The sequence below is a fragment of the Eubalaena glacialis genome, chromosome 19, assembly GCF_028564815.1.
Source record: "Eubalaena glacialis isolate mEubGla1 chromosome 19, mEubGla1.1.hap2.+ XY, whole genome shotgun sequence".
In the NCBI taxonomy this organism is placed as follows: domain Eukaryota; kingdom Metazoa; phylum Chordata; class Mammalia; order Artiodactyla; family Balaenidae; genus Eubalaena; species Eubalaena glacialis.
In genome coordinates, this window is record NC_083734.1 from 61992395 (window position 1) to 62015522 (window position 23128).

At 50.3% G+C, this 23128-nt stretch overlaps 1 protein-coding gene across 2 annotated transcripts in view; it reads right to left on the reverse strand.

The window, feature by feature from the left end:
* Nucleotides 1–23128, reverse strand: part of ARSG (arylsulfatase G) — a 116241-nt gene that overhangs the window by 44854 nt on the left and 48259 nt on the right. For both annotated transcript variants that reach the window (XM_061175294.1, XM_061175295.1), the window contains exons 3-4: nt 2595–2782; nt 461–508 (exon numbers count right to left, since the gene is read on the reverse strand). In XM_061175294.1, the coding sequence (XP_061031277.1) occupies nt 461–508; nt 2595–2782 (236 nt within the window). The remainder of the gene's footprint in view (nt 1–460; nt 509–2594; nt 2783–23128) is intronic.

A 23128-nucleotide genomic window follows, 5' to 3' on the forward strand; every position in this document is an offset into this window, starting at 1 on the left:
TGACTTTTTTCTGAGACCCTCCCTCATCCCATCTCTTCTCCAGCACAAGCTTCAGTGTGAAGTTTCCCACAGAGTTCCCTACTGCCCCCCCGAGCCCCTGCTTCAGTGAACCCATCAAACAATTTTTACTTCTTACCACGCGGGGCCTCTCGGGGGCCAAGTGTTCCCGGACACGTGAAGGACTGGGTTGAGGAAAACACTGATGGCCTCACGCTGGGGGAGCCCGAAGGGTAGACAGGCACCAAAGAGGGGGGCCGGGAAAGGTGCCGGCAAGAGGGATGTGCAAACAGAGGCAACCCTGGCACCTCAAACCCACCCAAGTGACCCTGTGAACGAAGGTGTCCTGACTCAGGAGAGATGTCCCTCAGGGGCAGGATGGCTTAAACATTCATAGAGTCCTTTAACACAGAGACCTTTATTTTCTGTTTCCCAGGTAACCAATCCTCCAAAGAATTCTTACCACGGAAGTTGGGGTGATAAGAGCCATGGTGCCCAAGATGCCACTTGCCTGGAGGAAAACGAGAGAGAGAGACTTTGAGAGGAATCCCCATGGGGGCTCCCAGCCCCTTGGCGGAGCTGATCACACACTCAGGTCTCCATCAGCTTTGCCCTTTCCTGAGGACAAGCAAAGAGAGGCTCACATGCTGTGTGACAGCCAAGCCTCGTTCTCTGGGACCGAGAGGGAGTCCCCAGGGAGACAGAAAGCAAGCAAGGATGACTCATGACCCAGGCAGGAAAGCGTGCAGGGAAGGGGGAAGACGAGCCATTACCGGGAGCCCAGAGAAGTGAGCAGGCTGAGCTTCTGCCCCCCAAAGAGGGTGCAGTGCCCACGGCAACCCCCCCCTGCAGGGCCCACCACACCTTCTGCTCGGCCCTCCTGCCTGGGGCCCTGCAAAGGACCCAAGGAGCAGGTGCACAGCCCAGACAGTCCCAGAGATGCCGTTCCCGCCTGGTTTCATCCTCCCCCTCTGCAGAAGCTGAGCGGGGGACCACCTCCCTGCTGCCGCCCGCCCGAGCGCAGGCCAGCAATGAGGAAGCTCAGCCGCACCGCTCCTCCTCACTCTGTAAACGCGTTCACTGGGGTACGCAAGGCGAGGCTGGAACTCTCTGACCTGCTCTCTGGGTAAAGATCCCAGGGAAGTCACCCACGAGGCGAGGGGATGAATCAAAAATGCGGTGCAAAGACCGAAACGGCGGCAGCGTGAAACAACACCAAGGACGGAAATGAACAGGCAACCACAGGAGTCTGACTCAGTAAATGATCTCACGTGGCCTCAGTACAATACTTCCAAACCATCTTTTCAAGACAAATGCCTGTGGCCAAAACGAACAACGGTGAATCGAGGTGAAGGGTATATGGGGGTCTAGGAGTCCCTTCTTGCAACTGGTCTGTAGGTTTGAAAACAAATGTAATAAAAAGTTGAGGGAAGTGGATTAAGCGTTATGTGGAATGTTTAGATTCAGCATGACGTGGAAATATAAAATTATAGTACAATTTTAAAATTACTTCTAAAATTATAATAAACGTGTAAAATTATATCACCAGGAAATAGAAAATAATAGGAGGGGGAGAAAAGTAGGGCCGAGTGATAAAATGTACAACTAGGGACAAACACGTTAACACAGAGCACCATTAGAAGCCAACAGTGAGTGGTGTCAGTGGACTCGGTATTCCTTCTGCAGGTTTTGCATTTTCCCTGTAAGCGTGCTTCTAGGAAATTCACGATCTCAACAAGGAGGTACGCTTCAGTATCCTCTCCCAGAAAAGCAAAAGGTGTCATGAGTGGTGACCAGTCGATCTGTAATCAGTTGCCTTCTTGGGATTTAAAGGCATGAAGAAGGAGGGGCAAGTGAGCTAGAACCCAGCTCGAGAAGAATCCAGTGCCCCTGACGCTGCATGAAGTGTTAGGGTCAGAGAGCCCGGGGACCGAAGCCCTCCCGCCCCCCGGGCTGGGAGTCTTACATGGATGCACGGAGAGGACGGGTGAGGATGCTCAGCCCATAGTGAGAGCTTCAGAATAGTTCGTACCTCCGGGTACGGAGAGAAAGGGGTGAAAAGGAGAGCCGGTTGGGACCTTAATGGTCTCGTCCTCCCAGGACAAGGAAGGCCACACTGCAGTCTGATCTTCTGAAAAGTATGTCAGGCTCCTTGACCCAGAGGAGGAGCCAGGCCGACGCACCAGAAATGCCAGCTTCCTGCAGGTTAACGGGGAGCCCGGGGCCCCGAGGACATCCCCACAGGGACCCTCGTTGCCACTTCACGTGGTGGAGGGAGGTGGGAACCCCGCCGGACCCAGCTCCTGGAGAGCCAGGATCCTAAGCACAGGCAGCCTGAGAATGCCGTCGGGATGCTGGGTTGTCTTGGCCTCTGTAGGGGGGACCAGGGGAAACTAGCTCCATACACAGTTTAGTCCCCTGGTAGGTCGTTTCAGTTGCTTAGAGCTGAAAGCATTCCCAACTTCTACAGCAAGAAATGAGCAGAAAAGCGGACACGAGCAGGAGAGGCGTCAGCGCACGGCAGCCCTGCAGACACAAAGCAGCCGCCACAGTAAATGCAGGGAGGACGGGGGTCCGGGCGGTGGAGGCCATGTTACCAATCAACCCAGTGACGTAGCCAGCCCGCTGCAGCACTTCGGCCAAGGTGGTCTCGTTGAGTGGAAGGCCCCCCACAGAGGTGACTGCGAAGTTGCGAGGGACGCCGTTGCGGCGGCCGAGCCGGCCGGTGAGCAGCGCGGCCCGGGAAGGCGAACAGGTGGACGCGGCCGCGTGGAAATCCACAAACCTGCGCGGAAAGGAAAGCGACGGGGTCTGCCCGGCCACAGAGAGCCAAGCCGAGAGAAACTCAATTCCAGGGGTCTCAGCTCCTGGGATTCCAGGGCTGGGGAAAAGCTCCAGGGTCACCCAGTCGTGGGACAGGTAAAGAAAATGAAGCCCAGAGACGCGTTATGCGACTAATCCAAGGTCACACAGCTAATTCAGATGGATTTGATCCAGCATATTGAATGGATCCCCTTTATCTGCAGATTCCACATTTTGAATTCACCTACTCACTTAATGTATCTGTAACCCCCAAAATCAATACTCGTGGCTCTTAAGGGATAGTTCATGGATATACGCAGACCTGTGAAAATTTGCACATTTCCGGCCGAGGTTGGACAAGGTGACCTTCTTGTTTGGGCTCTCACAGATTCAGTGTTCACAGGGACTTCATAGAACACCATCACTGCTGATACAAGAACTGACTATCTATTACTCCTTACTGTAAGCCCAGCCCTTTTTCAGACACTATGGAGAAACAGAGGAGTCTAGCCATTTTCTTACCCTCAAGGAACGTGAGTAAATTGAATGTCACTAATGAAGGGGCAACCTGACTTCATGTGTCTCCTGATGGGATGCAATATGAATTCATAACACCAAGGATTCTTACCCAAAATGTTTAACCTGAATCTAGTCAGACCCCTGGATCTAATTTCCACATTACAGGAAAAGAAAGCTAATGCAAGACCAAATTAAATGACCCCACAAGAAAAGACTTTACCAAACCATTCTCTAGATGTTCGATAAGACAACCAGTCCCATCTCTTCAAACAGTCAACATCTGAGGGAACGATGGGATGGATGGGGTGATAGTCTACATAAGGAAAGACTCAAGAGATAGAACCAAGGGCAATACATGAATCTTACTGGATTCCAGTTCAAAAGAGCTGGCAACACATTTGAGGGCTAATTAGGGAGGGAAATTTAATATGAACTGGATATAAAATGATATTAGGGGATTATCGCTCATTTTCAGGATTATGGCCATGTGGGAGAATGTTTCTATTCTTTTTCTTCTGGTTTTAGTGAGATATAATTGACACATAACCTTGTACTAGTTTCAGGGGTACAACATCATAATTTGATACAAGTGCATATTATGAAATGATCACCACAGTAAAGTTTAGTTAACATCTGTCACCTCCCATAGTCACAAACTTTTTTCCTGTGATGAGAACTTTTAAGATCTCCTCCCTTAGCGATTTTCAAATACACAAGACAGCATTGTCGACTCTCGTCCCCATGCTGTGCATTATGTCTCATGACTTACACCCAGAAGTCGTCACCATCTTCACCCAGTCTTCCCCGCCTCCGAAATCATCCTCCACACTGATGCAGATGTCCTTGCACAGTGGGAATCGGATCACACCAGTCTCTTACTGGAAAACACAATCTCCCTCTGCCTGCTTCTCGGGGCTCAGCTGCTGCCCCCCTCCTGCCTGAACTGCCTCCTCACATCCTCCCAACCCCCCACTTACTCCTGTCCGCTGTGCCTTTGCCCATGCTCTTCTCCCACTCCCCAAGCCCTCCCCCCTAGTGTCCCACCTTATCTTCATTGACCAGTCCCAGTCGTCTTCAAGACCCCGCTCAAAGACTCAGATGTTACCCCCCAGGTCATCCTCCCTGCCTCTCCCCTCCCCCAACCAATCTGCACCTCCCCACCCCACGTGGAATCAAGGCCCCCTCTCCTCTACGTGATTAGATAGCCTTTGGCATCTCCTTTACAACACTGAACTCTAATTCTTCATTTTCCTGTTTGGGGCAGCTTCCAGATGGCCACGAATCCCTCGACAGGCCTCCCAGGGACAGGCGGGGTCTGAGGTCCCCCCGCCCTTGACGCTGTGAGTGCTTTGACCCCCAGAAGGATGTGAAGGTGACACTGCACCAGTTTCTGGGCTCAGCCCTTACGAGACTGGTAGCTTCCATCTCCTCCCTCAAAACACTCTGTGAGCCGCTGGGTGAGAAATCGTCTCCCCCAACACTGCCCAGCTGGACAGGCCATCTGTAGGTGCTCCGGCCAACGACCCCGGCTGAGGCCACTGCGTCTAAACGTCGCACGTGTGAGTGAGGCCACCCTGGACCTCCCAGTGCGGCCGTCTGCCTGCTGAATTTCACCAGAGCCGCCTTGGTCAACACAACGCGGTAAAGAATCACCCAACCGAGAGATGCCTGAATTCCTGACCCTCGGCATCATGAGACGTGATAAAATGGTTGTTGTTTTGAGCCGCTGACTTTGGGGATGGTTTGTTACTCAGCAGTTCACCACCAGAGCAGCACCTGTCTCCCACTGGACCATCCTCTCCTGACCGTTCAGTCCTCAGCCCAGCACGAGGTGGGCACCACCCAGCGCCTGTGGAGAGGGTGATGCCACCGTACTCTTTGCTTTTGTACAACATGGTGAGTCTCTGCTGAAGAGACCTGGGCCTCAGTCCCAGAGGATGGGTGAATTCACAGAGCAGTGACACGCACCGAGAGGTCCCAGCGACGCCCGTCTGAAAGCGCTGGCCCGGCCCTGAAGCCACGCTCTTCAAGCAGACGCGCGATGCCTCCATCTGACAGAATGAGGGCAGGGGCGCTAGGTGCTCCAACGCTCATGCTGGGTGCGCGGGTGCTGGGCGAGGCCTCCCTCCAGCCCCAGGGAGCTCCAGGGCCCCCGACTCTGGCTTCACACCCCTGCCGGCACTTCCTTCCTGTGTCTCCGTCCCCTGGGGCCGGAGGAGCACGTGCAGCCTCCCTTCTGCCCATCGACTGCTGGTCCCCTGGGTAATTTCCCAGGCACCGGCTTCTCTCAAAGCATCCCCAACTGCCCACATACTGGGGCCGCAGGGAGTTCAATTCCTGGGGCAAAATCCAGGATTCTGGATGCTGCATGTGGCTGGCAACCGCTACCCTTGGAATCCCAAACTGAGCTGCACTTCAAGGTTCATACTTTTCTCCCAAGAAAACGTTCATCTGTACCCAGCCTCTTCCACTCCTTTCCTCCCAAGATTAAAGCACAAACCGCCTCCTAGTTCACACTCCTAAATGTTCCTTATAGTAATGACTATTGGGGCTTCCCTGGGGGCGCAGTGGTTAAGAATCCGCCTGCCAATGCAGGGGACACAGGTTCGAGCCCTGGTCCGGGAAGATCCCACGTGCCACGGAGCAACTAAGCCCATGCGCCACAACTACTGAAGCCCATGCGCCGTAGAGCCTGTGCTCCACAGCAACAGAAGCCACTGCAATGAGAAGCCCGCGCACCGCAATGAAGAGTAGCCCCCGCTCGCCTCAACTAGAGAAAGCCAGCACGCAGCAACAAAGACCCAACGCAGCCAAAAATAAATTAATTAAGATAATAATAATGACTATTACTATGACTAGATTACTACTACGTTACTACACACTCGGCAACTTTTATTACTCTCGCAGCTAATGCTCATCAAGCTTCTAGAATCCAGGCACTTCTCTAAGTCATGAGCGCCCATTGTCCCTGGACTCACTCTGGTTTGCAGGTGTAGTTCTGTACGGGTTGACCCAAGCTTGTTGGGGTCACCTCTTTATGCACAACAGTGGGATCAGCTGCACGATTTGCAGGGCCCAGTGCAAAATGAAAATACAAGGGCCCTTATTCAAAACCGACCAAGCATTTCAAGATGGCGACAGCAGAGCAGTAACCCACCATCCACACCATGGCCCGGAGTTGAATAGTGTGCAACCCGCCCAGCTGCACGCGGTAGCCCTGCTCCCCATTTACATTTCCTGCCCCCAATTCCTCCTCTCCCAATTTTCCATGGGGCAGCCAAAGTAATCTCAAAAACTGTTTATCAGCTAACATTATTCCTGGCTGGAAACCCACAAATAAGTTCTCATTGCAATTTAGGTAAATCCAAAGTCACGGTCGTGGTCTACAGGCTCTCCAGCAGAGCTTCTCAAGCAGGGAGCTGGAGCACACAGATACAGCCAAATATTGATAGCTAGTAGGTTTTCTGAGATCCAGTTCCTCCCAGCCCCAGGGGCAGCCAGGCGGGGCCCCGGGCAGCTGGAGGTTCCTGGACATCCATTCCCTGCACAGTCCCAGGGAAGCGATCCCGTTAGAGCAGAGAACGGAGAGAGCCCTGCAGGTGGGGCGCCAGGCATCCTTGTTGGAGTCCCACGCTGGCCACCTCCAACCACCAGGAGCCTGGGTGGAGTTCCTTGGAACGGGGTGCAAAGATCCTGACAGCATGCGGAAAGGTGGGAACTCCACGCCCCAGGGGATCTGGACCTGTGCAGCATCATCGCTATTCTCACCCCAGGTTCCCCCCGGCAGCCACACCACCCAGAGCGGCTCTTCCTAGATCACCCCAAGCTTGTCCCTGCCTCAGGCCCTTTTCATGTCCCCTCCGTCTGGAAGGCTCTGTTCTGGTCTCCGCATGACGGGCCCCTTGTTTTCATCCAGGTCTCAACTCTCATTTCACCTACTCAGGGAGGGCTTTCCTGACCTGACCACTCTCCACTGCATCACTGTTCTATTCTGTCTTGAGTCTTTATCCACTCGGACCTCACCTTGCTCATGGACTGGTCTCCTTGCTTGCTGCCCGGCTGCCCCTCTAGAATGGAGTCCCCAAGAGCCTGCGTGTGTCTGCCCGCTCCCACCGCCGCCCCCCAGGGGGCTGGTTCCCGACCTCAGGAAGGCGGGTTCTCTGATTTGGGCAGCTGGCGTCCTGCACTCCACCAGTGAGATGGTTCTTCCCATCTGGGGGGACTAGGGCTTCCTCCGCCGGGTTCCCTGTGGGAACCAGCCTTTGAGACGCTCCCAGTGGACATTCACTCCTGCCCTCACCCGTCTGTGCCTCTCAACAGATACACACGCACAGCACCGCTCAGCCCAAACCCTTCACTCTGAGCTGCTGGTCTTAGTTCCACCAGCCATACCTGGCGGAAGGACGACGGGGAGGGGACCACAGCCCTCTCCATCAGAGGCGTACACTTTAGCAGAAGGGTCAAGACCTATGTGGGTAACCAGACGAAATAAGATGAGCCTGGTCAGAGAGACACAGTGAGTGAGGTATGGGAGGTGGAGGGGCAGGAGGGATAAAAGTGCGGGCAAACAGGCGTGGGTTCGTCTCCGGCCCCGGCTCCCTCTAGTGTGAGACAAGACAGGTAACTCCAGCCAGGCCTCAGTATCCCCATCTGCAAAGTGGGCACAGCCGGACCAACCTCACCAGGTTATGTGAGGGATGTGACGGCACGATATGCATCAAGCCCTTTAGCGGTGCTCCGGGGTCAGAGTAGCCTGCGTGATTGTTACCATCACTAGCTAAATGGGGAGGAAAAGCGCGTTTCAGGTGTGATAGGGGAGCAGCGTGCGAGGCATAAACGGATGGAATCCTAGGGGTGGTGGCACTCGGCTCCTGGCGGGACCACTCGGGCATCCTATTCGCTCCGCAAGTCCGTACATCGCAGGTCACCCCGGCCCCAGCGTGCATCCTCCCTGCGAGAGCCCGCGTCCACCCCCTCCAGTCAACCTGGCATCACCTCCGAGTCCCTCTGCTGTCCCCCCACCTGAATCACTTCAGCGACCTTCCGAGAAGCCAGGTACGCTCTCTCCAGCCCGGGTTTGCCCACGGATGGGTCATGCCGGCCCCCGGCTCCCGGTCTTCAGTGACTTCCTTCTGCTTGGCCACTGTAACTCACCACGCACAGGTCCAACCTCCCTCTCCAGCCCCTGAGCCACTGCTGCCTGCCTGCCTGCCTGCTATGGGTTGAACTGTGTCCTCCCCAAAAGATAAGCTCAAATCCTAACCCCTATACCTCAGAAGGCGACCTATTTAGAAACAGGGTCATTGCTGATGTAATTAGCTAAGATAAGGTTATACTGGAGTGGGGTGAGTCCTTAACCCAATGTAACTGGTGTCCTTAAAACAAGAGGAGAGAAACAAGGTCTTACTGTAGAGCACAGGGAACTATATTCAATATCCTGCGACAAACCGTAATGGAGGGGACTTCCCTGGTGATGCACTGGTTAAGAATCCACCTGCCAATGCAGGGGACACGAGTTCGATCCCTGGTCCAGGAAGATCCCACATGCTGCAGAGCAACTAAGCCCGTGCGCCACAACTACTGAGCCTGCGCTCTAGAGCCCGCGAGCCACAACTACTGAGCCTGCGAGCCACAACTACTGAGCCCGCATGCCTAGAGCCCGTGCTCTGCAACAAGAGAAGCCACTGCAATGAGAAGCCTGCGCACAGCAATGAAGAGTAGCCCCCGCTCGCTGCAACTAGAGAAAGCCCGCGCGCAGCAACGAAGACCCAACGTGGCCAAAAATAAATTTAAAAAATAAATAAATAAAATAAAATAATTTTAAAAACCATAATGGAAAAGAATATGAAAAAGAATATATATATATATATATGTATAACTGAATCACTATACTATACTTCAATAAAATTAAAAAAAAAAAAAGAAAGAAAAGAGAAGAGAAACACAGCGAGGAGACCTGCAGGTGAAGACACGGAGGGCAGATGGCCAAGTGACTGAGGAGACAAGGACTAGAGTTGGATTGCCACCTGCTACGGAACGCCTGGGGCTACCAGGCGGTGGAGGGGGAAGGAGCTTCTTCTAGAGCCTCAGAGGGAGCGTGACTCAGCCAGCACCTTGACCTTTAACTGCCAGCCTCCAGAACCGTGTGAGAGAACACATTTCTGTTGTTTTAAGCCCCTCCGTTTGTGGTGCTTGGTCATGGCAGCTCCTGGAAACGAACACACCAGCCTATAAATCCCCGAAGTTCAGCCCGACAGGACTCTTCTTCCTGGAACACTTCCCATCCCCCTCCCTGCCATCCCGCACCCCACGTGCAGCTCGCCAGCCCGATGCCCGACTTGGCTGTATCTCAGCCAGCAGGCCCGGCGTCTCTTCCCGCCCCTCCAAATCCCTACCTAACCTTCAAAGCCTCCCGTTGTCACAAAGTCTTCCCTTATTCCCCAGAAGGATGGGTCTTGACTCTGACCTCTAGAGCTCCTGAACCTTCCTGGCAGCCTGAATGCAGACGTTCATCTGACAGTATCTGGGCGCTTACTAGAGGGGTTTCCGTGGGGCTGCTGGTGCCCGTCCCGGCCCTCACATCCACGCACCCCGACGTGGGCCCATCGGAGCAGCACACCCTTCTCCTCAACGACCGGGCCCACGACCTGAGCAGGGCTATTCAGAATCCCAAACTGGCGTTTTCTGAACCAGGCAGAGAGGAATAGCTTTTTCTCCCCTCCTCGAATCTCAAGCTAAAATGATATAATCCCAGAAGGGCAAGGGCCTCACCTCTCCCCCTAACCCGGAGCCTGAAAGAATGGGTCAACTGGCTCAGAAGGCCAGACGGAAGACCGAGTCTCTCCAGAGTTGAGTTCATGAGCCAAAGCTGTGCCCTTCTGTGCTTGGGCTGGTTGAGCTGCACTTCTGTTGTTTACAACCAGAGACTCCTGGCTATCTCACTGTGGCTGAAACAGGATAGGGGCCTGGAACCAACAGGTAACAGAAGAAGGTCAGTCTCTGCCCTCAAGCTGCACATGGTTCAGAGTCAGAGGTGGGTAATCCCAGCACGTGAGAGGCCTCTGAGGAGCAAGCTCTCCTCAGAACAGTTACGTGCAAGCTGAGACCTATAGATGCACACAAAGTACAAATAGCCAGTCTGTTCGCTGTGTCTGTGAGTCTGTTTCTGCTTTGTAGATAGGTTCATTTGTGCCATGTTTTAGATTCCACGTATAAGTGATTGTAAATCATCTATACTTCAATTAAAAAATAAATAAATACAGTATAAATATCCGTTAACTTTATGTATGTTTGTCTTAGGATACTAAAAATAGCTACCACTTATCATGTGGCTACCACCCTAATCATATTACATATATCATTTCAAATCATCAGAATTCCATTTTACAGATCAGGAAGGTAAAGCAGAGAATGTAAGTAGCTTTCCCAAGACCATGCAGCTGGCATGAACATGCATCTTACTCTGTCTAATCCCTGTTCAGTATCAAAGACCGTAGACCCCTACACGTATGAAATGACAGAGCTAGAACTTGAACCCAGGCCAGCCCGCCCCAAATACCATGTTCTTCCCAGGTCCCTTTCCATCTGGGAGAAGGCCGGCTGCAGCCGGGCTGGTCCACAGAAGGAACTACCTTAAAACTAGTCACTGGTCTTGGGCTGGGACAGTTCTGAGACTCACTCTTGCTGGTGCCAACCCTGACAGCCTGACTCACATCCACACAAAATACGTGAGCTCATGAGGGACACCGGAATGCCTACTTCCCAGCTGACGTCCAAGGGCAGACAGAGGAACCAGAGCATCAGCAAGGTCAGTGTGTCTTCTTCCTGCACACGAAATCAGAATCCAAAGTTTGCCTTGGGGAGTGTGGAGTTAATGAACACAAAGGGAGTTCAGATGGGTCATAGAAAAAGTCCTTGTTTGCTAAGCGTAGGGGACTTTTGTCCACTGTGGATTGACCTTTGCCAGTGGGTCTGGGATGCTCAAAGGCTGTGACCACCACTTCTTCTTGCTTGGTGCTACTGACTGAATGCTTGTGTCCTCCAAAAAATACATATGTGGAAGCCCTTCTGCCTAGTATCATGGTATCTGGAGGTGGGACCTTGGGGAGGTGATTCCCTTTATATGAAGTCCTGAGGGTGCAGCCCCCATGATGAGATTAGTGTCCTTATAAGAAAAGGAAGAGAGACCAGAGCTTTCTATCTGCCACGTGAGGATGGAGGGAGAAGATGGCCCTCTGCCAGCCAGGAAGAGGGCCTTCAGCAGAACCTGACCCAGCTGGCACCCTGATCTTGGACTTCCCAGCTTCCGGAACTGTGAGAAATAAATGTCTGTTGTTTAAGCCACCCAGACTCTTGTATTTGTTACAGCAGCCCAAGCTGACTGATACACCTGGGCAGTGCCAAAAATACCTTTCCTGGATACCATCGTGCTTGCCTGTTTTTACCACCTGTGCTAAGCATGGTCTCTCCTTGAACACGTTAATGCCATCCTTTTGCTATATGCTATAGCTATATGCTATAGCATATTTCTATGGCAAGATGTAACTCTGAGTTCCTCCTTAGACTGTAGGTTCTACGAGGATGGGGCTTCGAGGGGCAACTCCAGCCCCAAACAGAGTGCTTTGATGGGACAGGGCCGCCCCAGCAAAACCTGGTGAATGAACCAACAAAACTTGAAGAGAGAGGCCCCCGTCATCTGGTTGGAGAAGACACATTAGTCCATTTTCCACATAATCGCTTAAGCTGATGCTTTTAGGGCTCAGTTCCTTCCCCACTGTGTGTTAAAGTTCGTAGCTTAACTCTCAGGAACAATCTTACGTCCTTTGTTTCCAAGTCTTTAGAGAGCCCTGGCTGTACCTCCTTCTCCAAAATACCTACCAACACCCCACACAGCTCAATGCGCTGACCTCCGTGTCACCCTCCCCCTCCCCGCCCCTGCCTGCATTGGGCAGGGACTAATTAATAAGCAATAAAATGGTCTTGCTCTTTGGAAAGCTTCCTTTGTTTTTCCCCAAATCTATCTGGGCAAGCTCAGACCCGTTCACCAACAGGGGTCCTAATTAAAGTCTGAAACGACATTGTAAAGCGAAGCTAGAAATACAGAGCCAGACATTACAGCAGCCCGTGAACAGGAAAATCAACGCAAATTAAGACACAGCCAGACAGAAACCAAAGCAACTCGCCATTGCATCAATTACGTGTATTAGAATCGGGGAACGTGAGCGCAGGAAACGCCGCCCCGAAAGCCTCAGAGAGATATAACGTTGCGAAGTGAAGCGTGTCCAGCCTTCATTTATAAGGAATTTAAAACAAAGGATGAGGCCTGCTGTGGCCACTCTCTAAATTGCTATGTGACTGGAATAAAAGCTGTCTGTGCTCCATTCATAATTTAAAGGCTTGGAGGTGGAAATGGGTTTTTTAAATCATCTGCTGAGGCCTTTGCGTGTAGAGGGACACAGGTGGGTAGTGAGACCTGGAAAAGGCTGGAGTAGGACTTAGATGGACCAGCTCAGCTCAGCCTCCACGTTGCCTTCTGTTAAATGGGAAGGATGTTAAGTGAGACCATTAAGACAACCAATAGGAAGGCTCTTTGAAACTGCAAGCAGGGACCTCCCTGGTGGTCCAGTGGTTGGAACCCCACGCTTCCACTGCAGGGGGCCCAGGTTCGATTCCTGGTCAGGGAACTAGGATCCCACAAGCTGTGCGGCCAAAAACACCAAAAAAAAAAAACACTAGAAGAAAATGTGGCAGCAAATAGCCAACTTGGTGTGTTTTGCTGACTCATTCACTCATTTATCCATTCATCCATCCATCCATCCATCCATCCAACCATCCACTCCTACTCTTGTTCTTTTCAATAAAAGGGTTCCTGCCAGCCAAGCTTGGTATAATCCTTGGCAAGTCTCCCCTTTCCTTTCCACACTCTTGCAGTGGACATGTGTGCATTCACTCTCAAGGAAGGACACCAACAAGATATGCAACAACGAGATGGACACACAGGCATCTCAGGGCCTCCTAGACGGGACACTTCTGCCCACTGCCGCAACGCTGAGCTGAGCCACCCTGGAAACGCGCCCCCTGCCCTCCCAGCCACCAGCATGGGCCGGGCCTCGTGCATGGAGCAGTCCATCCCAAATGCAGTCGATGAATTCAGCGCTCAGGGCCCCCCAAACGTCTGAGGACACACAGGATGCCCTTCGCCAGCTGCTCAGTCCACGGGTCCAGCCTTAAAATGCCCTATCCCAGCCGTCCTCTCCCACTAGAATGCCAGCCAGACCCCCCAGAGTGAGGGTTGTTTATTGTTTGGATGCATCTGCAGCACCTAGGACAGTGCCTGCAGGGTGGGGTCCCTCTACGAATATTTGTTGAGTGAATGGGCACCTTTCTATTCTGGGTCTTTGCCTTTTCTTTTCCCTCTGCCTACAAAACCCTCTCGCCCCCCTTCTGGCTAATTCCTACTCACCCTTAAGGGCTCAGCGTTCAGGTCCTAACCAATAAGCTCTATGGAGTCCCTCCTGGCTTCCCTCTGGAGAAGTGGCCTTTCTTTCCTATGGTCCCACAGCACTATCTTTCACATGCTTCTTGCTCCGAGCTTTATCGTCCAAAAGGTGAGAAGCCCAGCATGGACCTTTCTCATTTGCGCCTGTGACCGATGTATTCGTAATGTGCTAATTCTGTCCCCCGGAATGTCAATTCAATTACGTCCAACTCAGCTTATAAAAGCCCCAGGGGTGGGAGAGACGTCAGGAGTTCCTGCTCTTCCTTCTAAAGGATGGCTTTCCTGTCTTTTTTTTTTGCCACCAGGCTGTAACCCTCTTAAGGGCAGAGCTGGCTGAGGTCTCCCAGTGTGACTCATGACCTGCCCTTAGTAGAGATTTGCTGTTGAATGACTGTAGTTGGGAGGCTTAAAAACAGAACAAATGGCAGCCACTGGACACGCCATTTTGCACCGACACTTGTGAAGCAGGCTGGCACCAAGGTCTCACTGGAGAATATCTCAGCTCCTCTTCTCTGAGATTGGCTGTCACCTAGATCACCACATTCCTGCACGTCCCCGTCTGCTACACAAGGATAAAACCCACAGTCTTCACCTTGCCCCAGTGGATAGGTGGGCATCATGTGATTTTTATGTCTATTTGACCTACTTACCCAAGAACAAAGAGGTAAAACTGCCTGTCCCGTGATGCTGAGCATTTACAAGGGGAAGACAGGATGGGACGTCCCAGAGCAAACAGCTCAGAGGTGAAGATCACAGACAAGAGGATTTCTCCCCAGTGAGGGTCCTGCACCCCAAACCTGAATTACTGTATGGGGTCAGGGGGTGAGGTGGACAAAGCTGTAAGGGGATGGCATGGTGGGGGGAGGGTCTTTCTCTTGCTGATATAAGTCTCGTTCAGAAAGTTCTTTCTGCCCTCGCTCTCAGGGCGTCTACCAGACCTCACTCCCCTGCAGTTTCCAGCGCCAGCCTGGCTCCTGCAAAATCCCAAAGGCGGCAGAACGGCTGAGAAAGTCCTGAGAGGTAACATAGTACATGAATTTCTGCAAAAAGTCAATTCTGAAAAAAGAAGTCGCACCCGGCTCTTGACTGCATTGACAGCTCAATTCATTCCTCACCAGGGCCCTTTAGAGAAACCGCCTCAAGCGCCTGGAGCCTCTGACCTACCCGGGGTGAACACTGATCTCTGATTCCAAGCTCAGCCACTGCCTAGAACTCTCAGTGCTGCAGGGACTTGACTCAAAATTAAAATGAGGGCAGAGAAGGCGTGAAGCAGGGAGGAAGAGAAATCAAGGTACACAGTTAACAGATTACACATCAATTTACAGAAGGAAACGTATGTACAATATACTGTCACCTTCACCCCTATGTTCATTGCAGCACTATTTACAGTAGCCAAGATATGGAAGCAATCTCAGTGTCCATCGACAGATGAATGGATAAAGAAGATGTGGTATATACACACCATGGAATATTACTCAGCCATAAAAAAGAATGAAATAATGCCATTTGCAGCAACATGGATGGACCTAGACAATATTATACTCAGTGAAGTAAGTCAGACAGAAAAAGACAATTACTGTGTGATTTTACTTATATGTGGAATGTAAAAAAGAAAACAAATGAACAAACATAACAAAATAGAAACGGAGTCAGTCATAGATACAGAGAACAAACAGGTTGTTGCCCAAGGGGAGAAGGGATGAGTGAAATGGGTGAGGAAAATTAAGAGGGACAAACTTCCAGTTACAAAATAAGTGAGTCACAGGTAATGAAAAGTACAGTGTGAGGAATAATCACTAACTATGTAATACCTTTGTGTGGTGACAGATGACAAATAGACTTATCATGATGATCATTTCGATATGTACAGAAATAGCAAATTGCTGTGCTGTGCACCAGGAAATAACATAGGCTTGTAGGTGAATTACGAAAACAAGCAGGAACCTGTGGGGCACTCCTGGGCACAAAAGCCTTTCCATGTCCCCCATTTCTTGTTTATAGGAAATAGGCTTCATCCAGCCTCCTTGACCTTCCCTGTGTTCCAAAGGTCAGATTCAAATAGTTGTTAATCAGGGAAGGGAGGGGATGCAGAAGCAAGGGAGGGGCAGTCAAGAAAGAGTAGTGAAGCCTTGGGGCAGGTCCTGGTTCCCCCTCAAACAATATACATAACAATATATCTTCCAGCTCTTCTGTAGGAACTCCCACACCTAGCCAACTTCAGGATAAGCACCAGATCCCTGGAGCCCTGCCCTGTTACCTCACCACCAGCCAATCAGAAGAAAGCCACACACACTGCAGCCCTCATCCCGAATTTTGCCTATAAACACTTCTCCCCCAGAGCCATCAGGGAATTCGGGTTTTTTGAGCACGAGCCACCCGTTCACCTTGCTTGGCCCTGTAACAAAGCTTTTTCTGCTCCAAACTCTGACTTTTCAGTTGGTTCGGCCTCCCTGTGTTTCGGGCATCTGAACTTTTTGGTTGGTTTGGTCTCATTGGGCACCGGGCACACAAGCTTGCATTCAGTAACAATTGTACTTCAAAAACAAACTCAGAAAAAAGAGATCAGATTTGTGGTTACAGGGTGGAGGGAGTGTGTGCCAAAGATTGAATGACAGGGTCAAAAGGCACAAACTTCCAGTTACAAGATAAATAAGTGCCAGGAATATAATGTACAACATGATCAATATAATTAACGCTGCTGTGCGTTATATATGTTATGTATTTTGAGAGAGCAAAATCCTGAGTTCTCATCACAAAGAAAAAAATGTTTTTCTATTTTTTTAATGTTGTATCTCTGTGAGATAATGGATGTTCACTAAACTCATTGTGGTCATTTCATGATGTGAGTCAAATCATCATGCTGTACGCCTTAAACGCATACAGTGCTGTATCTCAATAGTACTGGAAGAAAAAAGAAAAATAAAATTAAAAAAGAAACGATACATTGCCAACTTCATTTCTGAGCCAGCCTGGCAGACAACTTAAGTGAGTGGACAGTATCTGGGCTTAGCCGGTGGGGCCACTGCTGTCTCACTGTCACTGGTCATCCTCCTCCCTCCAAGACACCTATGGCTCATAACCACTCAGGTCCTCAAACCCCAGTTTGGACAGCCTAAGGCATTGCTTGAACCCAGTCACCCAGCCAGGAGACTTATTCAAGTTACTTCTCAACCCAAGAATTTTCAAGAAATACGTTGCTCGCTCATCACAGGTGAAACTGAAACCACGCAACTCACATTGGGACTTGAACGCACATTCTTCTAACCGAGATCACACACCTAGTCTCAGGACTTAATGAAGCTCAGGTTCTGGATGTCTCATCGCAGAAAGAATTCAGTGAGAGACAAGGTAATAAGTAAGAAGTGGATTTATTTAGAGAGAAACACACTCCAGAATGTGGGCCATCTCAGAAGGCAAGAGCAGCCCCAGGGTATGGGGTTGTCAGTTTTTATAGGGGTGGGTAATTTCATAGGCTAATGAGTGGGAGAAGTGTTCCAGCTATTTTGGGGAAGGGGTGGGGATTTCCAGAAATTGGGCCACTGCCCCCTTTTTGACCTTTATGGTCGGCCTTGGAACTGTCATGGCACCTGTGGGTGTGTCATTTAGCTTGCTGATGTGTTACAGTGAGTGTATACTGAGGCTCAAGGTCAAGTGGAAGTCGACCTGTCTGCCATCTTGGACCTATTTGGTTCTAATCAGTTTATGTAGTGTCCTCGGACTATGTCATTCTTTTAAAGGTTTTGCCCTACCCCCTTCCCTCCTGTTTCAAAACTAGCACCAGCCTTTCCCTGGATGCTCTGTGGGCAAGACCCAAACTAGTGCTGCATTATCAAGCTCATCCACTGGGTTCTCGTAGAGATTTAAACATTGTTCAGACCACTTGAAATGCTGGCTGAGATGCCCATGAAGGGTATTTGTCCTTTTCTCTTTTTTAAAGTATGAGCAATGCACTCCTCTAACCCCTATTGTGATGCAAGTTTTCTAAGTGCTTGAAAAGTTTAGGTTTTAGTGGATTACAAAGTCCCTGGCATCTTCACTGAAATTCCAACATTTCGATTTTCTTCTGGTTATCATATCATTTTTAAACTTGCAAATGTTCAACAGCACTGCCCAGCTCAGATTTGCCCAGGACACTGGCAAAACGGGAGCCCACAATGTCAAAGGCGAGACACGTTGGCTGTTGAACCTACTGACAAGGGCAGGAGGCCTTGCTGCCCTGCAGTGCACATGTGGACCATCTCTGGACATAGGGAGCCCCAAACAGCAATGCCGCCTGAGAAAGAGATGCGGCAGCTTTCATGTGTTTCACAAATAAATTGTTTACCATTCTCTTGGTGGGAATGTAAGTTGGTGCAGCCACTGTGGAAAACAGTATGGAGGTTCCTCAGAAAACTAAAAATAGAACTACCACATGATCCAGCAATCCCACTCCTGGGCATATATCCAAAGAAAACCATAATTCAAAAAGATACACGTACCCCAGTGTTCACTGCAGCACTATTTACAATAGCCATGACATGGAAACAACCTAAATGTCCATCGACAGATGAATGGATAAAGAAGATGTGGTACATACATATATATAATGGAATACTACTCAGCCAAAAAAAAAAAGAACTACATAATGCCATTTGCAGCAACATGGATGCAACTAGGGATTATCATACTAAGTGAAGTAAGTCAGAAAGAGAAAGACAAATACCATATGATATCACTTATACATGGAACCTAAAATATGACACAAATGAACATATCTATGAAACAGAAACAGAATCAGGGACATAGAGAATAGGCTGGTGGTTGCCAAGGTGGGGGAGGGGGATGGGGGAGGGATGGATTGGGAGTTTGGGATTAGCAGCTGCAAACTGGTATATATAGAATGGATAAACAACAAGGTCCTACTGTAGAGCACAGGGAACTATATTCAGTATCCTGTGATGAGCCATAATGGAAAAGACTATGAAAAAGAATGTATGTATATGTATAAGTGAATCACTTTGCTGTACAGCAGAAATTAACACAACATTGTAAATCAACTATACTTCAATAAAAAATAAATTAAAAAAAAAAAAAACCTCACCAAAATGTACTTTTAAAATGGGGCCATTTGGGACTTCCCCAGTGGTCCGGTGGTTAAGAATCCGCCTTGCAATGCAGGGGACGCGGGTTCGATCCCTGGTCGGGGAACTAAGATCCCACATGCCGCGGAGCAATGAAGCCCGTGCCACAACTACTGAGCCCGCCTGCCTCGACTATGGAGAAGCCCGAACACCGCAATGAAGAGCCCGAGCACCACAGTGAAAGACCCCGCGTGTCGCAACAAAGATCCCGTGCGCCACAGCTAAGACCCAACGCAGCCAAAAATTAAATCAATCAATAAAATTTTTTTCTTAATAAAAATAAAATGGGGGCATTTGATCATAGGTAAACTGGACCTCATTAAAGTGGATCCTGAAAAATGCTAGTCAAAAAAAAAATTGTTCATCATCATCATAAATTGTTTAATGTGGTGAATCTGCAAGCTGGATAACCTGCACCCACATGTCAGAGAGCTGACTGTAATAGTAAAAACACTTCGTTTCTCTCTGGGCCCCAGTTTCCCCCACATGATATGTGATGTGGACGCTCTCTGATCTGAGCTGCTGGAAATGAGTTCAAGGCCATGGGGTCTTAGGCCGCAATCCCTATTCTATCTCCGTGGAACTGGAGTTTAGGAAGTCTGAAAAGGGACACCAAAACCAAGGCTCTGAAAATGTTGCTTCTTTTTTTTCCCCCGGCCGCACCATGCAGCTTGTGGGATCTTAGTTCCCGGACCAGGGATTGAACCCGGGGCCCCAGCAGTGAGCGCTCAGAGCCCTAACCACAGGATCGCCCAGGAAGTCCCAAATTTTGCTTTTCTTTCCCCAAGGATTCCTTTTTCTTGCAACCATGATGACATCATAATTATGTTGTGAATGGTGCCTCTTCTGACCACAAAATTGGCAAATTGCATCGACCATAGATTGAAAAAAACATGAATGGGGACTTCCCTGATGGTCCAGTGGTTAGGACTCTCACCCAGCGCTCTCACTGCTGGGACCCCTGGTTCAATCCCTGGTCGGGGAACTAAGATCCCACACGCCACGCGGCAGGAAGGAAAGAAGGGAAGAAGGAAGGAAGGAAGGAGGGGAGGAAGGGAGGAAGGAAGAACTGACTTGGGGACTTGGCGGAGGAATGAGCAGAATCAAGCAGACCCCAAGAGGACGGCTGAGTCCCACGGCCCAGCTTGGGGAAGGATGAGGGTCCAGCACAGACAGAGGGAGGAGCTTCTGGAACGAAAGCTGAGCCAACATGCTTGACCCTCCAGCCAAGGGAGGGGGATGGGAGGAGAGCAGGGCAGCAGAGCCGAAGGTTCAGGGGAAACATAAGAGCTCACACCCACCAGGGACCTGCTGCTGCCTTACATGACTTAACCCATTTCCTCCTCAAAATGACCCACGATGATGCCACTACCGTCCCATCTTAGAGATGGTCAGACTGAGGCCCAGCAAAGTTTAGTCACGAGCCTGGTGTCCCAGAGCTAGTGAGTGACAGAGTCGGGCAGCTTGGTTCCAAGTCCCGCTGCGGTTAACTCACCTCTGCCTGTCCAGAAGCTTAGATCCAGAAGTCCGAACCCAGGCACACAGATTTTGTTGAGCACCTACCATGCTCCAGGCATTGTTTTAAGCACTGGAGCCATGAACAAGATAGATTAGGTGGTTCCTCTAGGGGGCTGACATTCCAGGATGAGAGACAGGCAATAAAGAAGTAAACAAAGATCATGTCGGTGGTGATATGGGTCATGGAAACAAATCAGGAGAAAAAGTGAGAGACACGCTTGGTGAAGGGTTAGGGAGGTCAGAGAGGCCTCCTCCAGGATGTGACACTGGAGCCGAGACTGACCGGCCACTCAGAGCCTGAGGGGAGAGCTTGCCAGGAAGAGGGAAGGAACAGCCAGTGCAAAGGCCCTGAGGCAGACGGAACGTGGGGAGGGGCTTGGAGATGAAGTCAGAGCCAGCAGGGGGAGATCGCAGGCATCTGCAGCCTTGGCAACCACACACTCTCGGCCGGCGGAGTCTCCTGTCCAACGGCTGCATCAGTGACTGACATCTCAACCACGTCTCTCAGTTGCCTCTTCCACCTTCACGGCACAGAGGTCCTTTGTCAGCTCCAGAGGGAGGGGAACTATCGAGGCTCTAATCTGCACCTCCTTCGACGGCCTCCTTCCCTCTTCGTGGCAAAGCCAGCCCAGGCCTTGAAGGACACTCTTGGTAAATTCACCTCAACCTCCCAGCCCTTAACGATAAGGCTCTAGAGTGAGAGCACGTTGATTCAGCCACTCGCTAACTCTGGGCGAGTTAGTACCTTGATTTCCTCATCTGTGAAAGAAGAGAAGCATCAGGTGGTAGCACGACCTGGACGGGGCGATGCCCAGAGGCTGGTGCCTTGCAAGCCCTGGTACGGGTTAGTTACTGTCACTACAGCTGTTGGCCCGGCGTGCACGGTCCACGTAGAGATTTACTGGCGTTTGTCCCTGGACCCCGTTCCTCCTTCCATGAGTTATCACTTAGACCTTTCCGTAGGCAGAGTAGCAAATTCACACCGACAATTCAGATGGATATTGTTTCTCATAACAATAACAAAAATAACCGTAGCTAACATTTATCTGCGTCTATGGTGTGCCAGGCTCTGTGCTAATGCTTACATAGCTAATTCTTCATTTAACCCTCACAACATCCTATGAGGTGGGTGCTACCATTGCCCCCCTGCAGAAAATGAAAGCAAACCTCCGAGGAATGAGGTGGCCTGTCCAGGGTCATACAGGTGGAAAGTATTAGAGCTGGGATTTGAACCCAAGCCATGTGGCACCAGAGCCTGCCCTCTTAAGCAGGATGCTTAATCTTCAAAGCAACAAACATCTCATGAGTAGGTGCTGCGTTTCAGACTGTGTTAGGAGCAGAGGCACAGATACTGTAGTATGATGGCTAATTACAGTATTATGGGTGTAGTACACATCATATGTGTAGCAGTAATGTCTCTGGGTTGAATCGTGTCCCCCCAGATTTCACGTCATTCCAGAACCTGTGAACGTGACCTTATTTGGAAATAGGGTCTTTTCAGACGTGATCAAGTTGAGATGAGGTCATACTGGATTAAGATGGGCCTTAACGCCAATGACTGGTGTCCTTACAAGAGGGAGGTTTAGACACACATGCAGGGAGGTATGTGAACTGTGGAGGTGGACGATGCAGGGGTGAGGCTGCAAACCAAGGGCTGCTGGCAGTCACCAGAAACCAGGAGAGACGCCTGGAACGGACTCTCCTTCTGAGCCTCCAGAAGGACCCCAACCCCGCCTATGCCTTGATTTAGGACTTCCAGCCTCTGAACTCTGAGAGGATAAATATGACTAGTGGCCTATTTGAGGCCACTAATTTTTCTTATAAGTCTAGTTGATTGACTATGTTGTGCTAGTTTCAGGTGTACAGCAAAGTGATTCAGTTATACATATATATATTCTTTTTCATATTCTTTTCCATCATGGTTTATCCCAGGATACTGAATACAGTTCCCTGTGCTCTACAGTAGGACCTTGCTGTTTATCCATCCTCTATATAATAGCTTGCATCTGCTAATCCCAACTCCAAATCCATCCCTCCCCCACCTCCCCTCCCCCTTGGCAACCACAAGTCTCTTCTCTACGTCTGTGAGTCTGTTTCTGTTTCGTAGATAAGTTCATTTGTGTCATATTTTCAATCCCACATATAAGTGATAGCATATGGTATTTGTCTTTCTCTGTCTGACTTACTTCAGTTAGTATGATCATCTCTAGGTCCATCCATGTTGCTGCAAATGGCACTGTTTCATTCTTTTTTTTTTTCCCACACGTGGGAACTAAGATCCCACATGTGCAGCATGTGGGATCTTAGTTCCCCGACCAGGGATCAAACCCGCGCCCCCTGCAGTGGGAGTGCGGAATCTTAACCACTGGACCGCCAGGGAAGTCCCAATGTTTCATTCTTTTTCACACAGGCCACCTAATCTGTAGTAATTTGTTGCGGCAGTCCTAGGAAACAAACACACTAATAAAAGGGAGACAATAGAAAAGATAGTTTCTCAAGTCACCCTTAGCCCCTGTTCGGCAATAAGCGTTCTTTCTGAAAGGCATGGTTCCCCACTGGCGGTGAGTAGGCAGGGAAAAGCCGGTGATGAATCAATCCCTGGCCTCACAGGAAGCTTGCTTTCCTGTCAACAAAGCACTGAGTGAAAAGCCGTCAACCTCGGGCCAGAGGGCTG